A 5,887-nucleotide genomic window follows, 5' to 3' on the forward strand; every position below is an offset into this window, starting at 1 on the left:
GGCACGTGGATGTGTTCACCAACCCCGAGTCTCTCCAAACCCTGTTATGCAGGGTTTTTAGGGAGGCTCCATTACTTAGGGCATGAATGATTAAATCATTGGCCATTAGTGATTAAGTGAATCTCCAGCGCCTCTACCCTTCCTGGAGCTCAGTGGGTGGAGCTGGAAGTTCCAACCCTCTAGTCAAGCCTTGGTCTTTCTGGGGACCAGCCCCCATCTGAAGATATCTAGGGGCCCCCAGCCACCAGTCATCTCATTAGCATACGAAAGACTCATCCATCCAGAGATTCCAAGGGTCCTAGAAGCTCTTGTGTCAGGAACTGGGACTAAGAACAAATATTACAATGAAAGGTGCACCTACCACTCAGGAAATTATGAATGTTTTAGGAGTTCTGTGTCAGGAACCCAGGGCAGAGACCAAGTACATATTTCTTATTATGTGACAGGACATACAGGGTGTTTTGAGATTTTAAAGATTATCAGATAATGCCAGTGGCTGTCTCAGGAACATGTTTGCCAAGAGCAGAAAGAAAACGGGGAATACAAAAACAGAAATAGAAGGACATGAACATATTCATTTGTTAATGGAAAAAAAACCCCAAACTCTGTAAAATAATTTAAAGAGTTTTATTCTAAGCCAATGTGTGTGACTGCAGTCCAGGTAACATGGTCTCAAGAGGTCCCGAGAAAATGTGCCAGAGACAGCTGGGTTACAGTTTGATTTTATACATTTTAGGGAGACAGGAATTACAGGTAAAATATAAATCAATACATGGAAGATATACATTGGTTTGGCCTGGAAAGACAGGGCATCTTGAAGTGGGGGTTTACAGGTTATAGGTGGGTTCAAAGATTCTTTGATTTGTAATTGGGTAACCCGAAGATAAGCAAGGAATGCCTGTGGCTCAGTATAACTGAAGGTGAGATGAAGCCAGAAACGGGAGCTCAAACGTGTCTCCCAGATCCCTCCTCACGCTGCTTGTAACTCGGCCTCTGCAGGAGGTGAAGCAGAATTGGTAGCTGTGTCACTGGTTGGGGCTGAGTCCTCGGTGAGGGCTCTCTCCAGACTGGCAGGCAGGGAGTGGATCAGTCTCTCCCGGAAGTCCTGGCCCATGAAGACATAGAGCATCGGGTTGAGGCAGCTGTTGAAGAAGGCCAGAGCACTTGTCACATTCACCGCTATTCTAAAGCCTTTGCTCATACCAAGCAACACCTCACGGATTCTGACTGTGACTATGAGGGCAACTAACTGATAGGGAAACCAGCAGAGAAAAAAGGCAGCTACAACAAAAGAGAGGACCCTTAAAGGACGACTGGACTTAATCAGGCCTTGTCTGTGGATCTTGGTGGCGATGAGCCCGTAGCAGATGGCGATGGTGGACATCGGCATGGTGAAGCCAATAAGGAAGCGGATGATCCCTCTCAGCGTGAGCATGGTGACGGACACCTTGAACTTCTCGACAGGGTCGTTGGTCCAGGGTGAAAAATCAAAAGTGCAGAATACTTTCCCCATCGTTTTATTAGCCACAGTAGTCACACGAATGATAACTGGCAAGGTGAGGAGTAGAGCAAGAATCCAGGGCCCAAGGATCACCTTCTTGGCCAGACTGACAGTGCGGTGGTTCTGGGCCCAGACTGGATGCAGAACACAAATACAACGGTCCAGGGCAATGAGCGCAATCAGGAAGACACTTCCAAACAGGTTGATGTCCACTATGGTATTAATGAACTTGCACAGGAACCAACCAAAAGGCCAATGTCCTCCCATGGCCTTTGAGACTATGGAGAAAGGCAAAGTGGAGGTGAAAAAGAAGTCGGCTAAGGCCAGATTCAGGTAAGAGATGGTGGTGACTGTGTGTTTCATCCGGAATCCAGCCACCCAGATCACAAGCCCATTGCCCAGGATGCCAAGGACAAAGGTGACTGCTAATACCAAATAAGAGAAGATATCCAGGACAAGATAGCTAGCAGGGACAGCGTGAGTCCCTCCAGACGCATTCACGGGGAGAGAAGAATTCGCCTCCATCTTGTGCACTCCTGAAATAGTTTAACAACAGCCATTCCTCAGTTATGCACCTCCACGCAGTTTCCCTAAGCCCTCATTTCTGCACCTGCCAGTTTTCCCACTCATAACTCCCTCATCTTCCCCTGAGCTTCCAGTCCAGCCAGAATATCCTCACCACTGTTCCCTATCCCTACCCACATCTGTAAACTGGCAACCATGGTGAACGTGGCAAGATGGCGTCTTATCACACGTTCCCACAGTTGCTGATGTGCGAGCCACCTACCAGGTAGGTCACTTGGCTAAAGATGATAAGGTCTTTGCCCTCCAAGAGGAAAGTATTGGACAAAAAAAATGAATATAGAAAACATGTACTCAAACAAAAACGTTCATAGTGGCACTCTTCACAATAGTCCGAAGGTGGAAACAACATAGATGTCTGAATGGACAAACAAAATGTAATGTCTGTGCATGCAATGGAATAGTATGCAGCTGTGAAAAATGAAGCACTGATACATGCTACAACATGGACAAACCTTGAAAGCATCATGCTACATGAAAAGAGTGAGACACTAAAGCCACATATTGTATGATTCCACTTACATGAAATATCCAGAATAACCAAATTCACAGAGACAGAAAGCAGATTATTGGTTGCCGGGGGCTAGGGAAAGTGGGGAATGGAGAATTATCGCTTAATGGGTATGGAGTTTCTGTTTGAGGTGATGAAAATGTTCTGGAACTAGATATTGGTTGCAGATGTAAAGGATTGTAAATGTGCTTAATGCCACGGAATTGTACACTTAAAATGGTATATTTTTTGTTATGTGTATTTTATCACAAATTTAAAAAAGAAAAAATAATGGTGTATGGGTATCAGGAAACTGGTGAGAGACAGCTTCAGTGACCCAGTGTCAGACAGACGTGGGCCAAGACTTTCGCCCACCTGTGACTCTTAGTACGAGGACTATGCGACTTCTCCCTTCCAGACTCCGCTCCCTCTCTCTCTCTTAGGGGTCATGAAAGCCTCTTCCTTTCCTCTGCCACTGTGAAAGGCAAGGCATGCTATTTGGTTCATTTTCCAAGATAGGTCAAATGGATCGGTGAGTGGTAACAGAAGATGTGTAATCACGTTTTACATCTTGTGGATTCTGTGCCAGAGGAAGTCAGAACAGGAGATCCCCTTTCTACTCCTGTCCCTGTGATTACTTGGCCAAACAGATGGGACGCTCTTCTCCATCACTGGATGGGCTCAGTTCTCTTGGGAACGAAGTAGAGCTGATAGAAATATTAATAGCAGTCCAAATATGTGTTGGAGCCCAGGTGTGGTGGCTCACGCTTGTAGTCCTAGCATTCTGGGAGGCCGAAGCAGGAGGATCGCTCAAGGCCAGGAGTTTGAGACAAGCCTAAGCAAGAGCAAGACCCCATGTCTACAAAAAACAAAAAAATTAGCCAGGCATGGTGGTGCACATCTGTAGTCCTAGCTACTTGGGAGGCTGAGGCAGGAGGATTGCTTGAGCCCAGTAGTTTCAGGATGTGATGAGCTATGATGATGCCACTGCACTCTAGCCAGGATGACAGAGTGAGACTCTGTCTCCAAAAAAAAAAAAAAAAAATTGTGTTTGGTATGAGATTTCACTGGATTAGGTATGCAAAGTATATGTCAGCCTCTTGCCAAGAGCTGCTCTTTTCCTCTAATGCTTGCAGCAGCCTTCCTCGAATGGTTGTTATAAGGATGAAATGGGTTAATACCATAAAGCATGAGCCAGTGATTGACACACAGTATGTACTGATGTAGGTTTCTATAATATACTCATTTTACAGATGAGGAAACTGAGACTTAGAGGATGTAAGTTAATTGCTTAAAGTCACCCAGCTCAGGCTGTCAAATATTCCAGCAGGGGTCTCTTTCTGCCACTGCCCTGCTACCCTACCAGTACAGATGAGTTGTCTAATACAGTGGCCACTCACCACTCACAGCTTTCAAGCGCTTGAAATGTGGCTAGCCCGATTTGAGATGGGCTGTAACAGTAAAACATCCATCAGAGTTCAAAGACTTAGTGTGAAAAAAATAAGGTGAACTATCTCGTTAATAAATTTTGGAGGAAAGTAAGAGATGATGAACGAGATTTCTTAATGAGTACAATGTATGTTATTCATGTGACGGATACCCTAAAAATCTTGACTTCACCACTGTGTAATCAATCTCCCCACGTAACAAAATTACACTTGTACCCCATAAATTTGTACAATTAGAAGAATAATTTTTATAGTGACTACATGTTGAACTGATAATTTGGCTATATAAGGGTAAGTAAAATATTTTATTAAAATTAATTTCACTTGTTTCTTCTTATCTTTTTAAATTGCCTAATTGACAATTTAAAATTACATACGTGGCTCACATTTCTATGGAACCTTGACACTCTACAATCCCGGAAACAACTCGGAGATGTCTGCACCCCAGCCCCCGTTCAACCACCAAGACACCCTGAGGACTGTTTGTCCTCAAGAAGCTCTAAGGCAACCGTTTGAAAAGGTTGTTGCAATGAATGAGAAAGATTCTGCAATGACAGGATGGGACACACCAGTGAGGAAAGGCTGCGCAATTATGTCTCCACCATGGTTCGGAGGAGAAACCCTGTGATTTGCAATAAAGCACGAACCACGGTGGCTGCCGTTGACTGAGCTTCTTATAAATGGCAATCACTGTGTCACATCCTCACCGTTCTTGTCTCTGATTTCAGCAATCTCAGCATTGACTAAAAATCACTATCTCTCTGTGACATAAGAGGAAGCTAGGGCTTGGATGGGAAGTGACCAGCCTATGTTTCAAATTTGGGAAGGGGCAGAGCTGAATTCTGCTGATGGGTCCCCCATACCATTCAGGTCCGCACTCACCACCGCTCTGGAAGGCGATTGCTTACCTCTTACATTCATTTCCCCATGACCCACAATAATCACTGAGGCCCTTCTGCTTTCTCCTCAAAGCTCCACACCTCCTATCCTACCCCATCTGCACCCCCAAGCTGATGCTCTTGCCTCATAATCCACCAACTATACCCTCCTGTCTGCTCCTGCACAACTGTTCTCTGCTTTCCCATGAATGACCAGAAAACAAGTGTTCCTGCCCAAGACCTACCCTCTACTGGGCCTCCGAGACTCATTCCCTCATCGATTTAAGAAGTTCTCTTCTTCACTTATCCCTTCTCTCCTGCAGCATCAATATAACTTTCTATATTCTATCATTTCCATCAGTGCCCCAATATGCTCTAAAACCTCTTATGTTTTTAAAAAAAATCATTCTTTAACTCCACATCCTTCTTCAACTCACTCCAAAGACTCGACTGTACCCCCCCCCCCCAGCCTACCAGGTGCGGCTGTGTCCAGTTCCCCAGCCCCAGGGATATGTTTCTTACCTGGAACTTCTACCAGCTGTGATTCTGCTCTGGGCAGTTCTAAGTCCTGATCTCCTGGGGAAAGTGACACAAGTTCTAACTGTCTCAACAGAAGACACCAAGAGAGATACGGAAAGGGTAACGGAACTGAAACCAATTGAGAAACAGGAAACAGAAAACCAGAGCCCCTTGTGATTCTCAAAGGCCCCAAAAGTACGGCAGTGTACTACTACCTGTCTTAACAGCGTTAGGGGAGTGAGCAAGGCCCTTTTAGAAACTCAAGGACCTGACCGTTTTCCTCAATCTCAATCCTCTGTGGGATGCAGAGGTTCAACCCTCTCAACATCAAGAGTCAAGGAATCCAGGTGGGCAGGTCCACTTTTTCTCCATGCATCAAGGTAGAGAGAGGGGCAAGTACTGCGGTGAGAAGAATCAGAGGGAAGCAGCAACAGGCAGAGATGAAGATGAGAAAAACAGAAACCAGAAA

The 5,887-nt window shown here is 45.3% G+C and overlaps 1 protein-coding gene across 1 annotated transcript; it reads right to left on the reverse strand.

The window, feature by feature from the left end:
* Nucleotides 1-613: 613 nt before the first annotated feature.
* FPR1 (formyl peptide receptor 1) lies at nucleotides 614-5,509 on the reverse strand. The gene is made up of 2 exons (XM_045532613.1): nucleotides 5,422-5,509; nucleotides 614-2,037 (listed from the first exon to the last, which is right to left on the reverse strand). Exon 2 carries the CDS (start codon nucleotides 2,024-2,026, stop codon nucleotides 971-973), a length of 1,056 nt encoding a protein of 351 aa, XP_045388569.1. The 5' UTR covers nucleotides 2,027-2,037; nucleotides 5,422-5,509; the 3' UTR covers nucleotides 614-970.
* Between the last annotated feature and the right edge of the window lie 378 nt (nucleotides 5,510-5,887).

This window comes from Lemur catta, chromosome 19 (assembly GCF_020740605.2).
Source record: "Lemur catta isolate mLemCat1 chromosome 19, mLemCat1.pri, whole genome shotgun sequence".
Lineage (NCBI taxonomy): Eukaryota > Metazoa > Chordata > Mammalia > Primates > Lemuridae > Lemur > Lemur catta.

Bases quoted from the DNA above. Each gene is read 5' to 3' on its own strand.
- FPR1 (XM_045532613.1), bottom strand. From the start codon at position 2,026: ATGGAGGCGAATTCTTCTCTCCCCGTGAATGCGTCTGGAGGGACTCAC.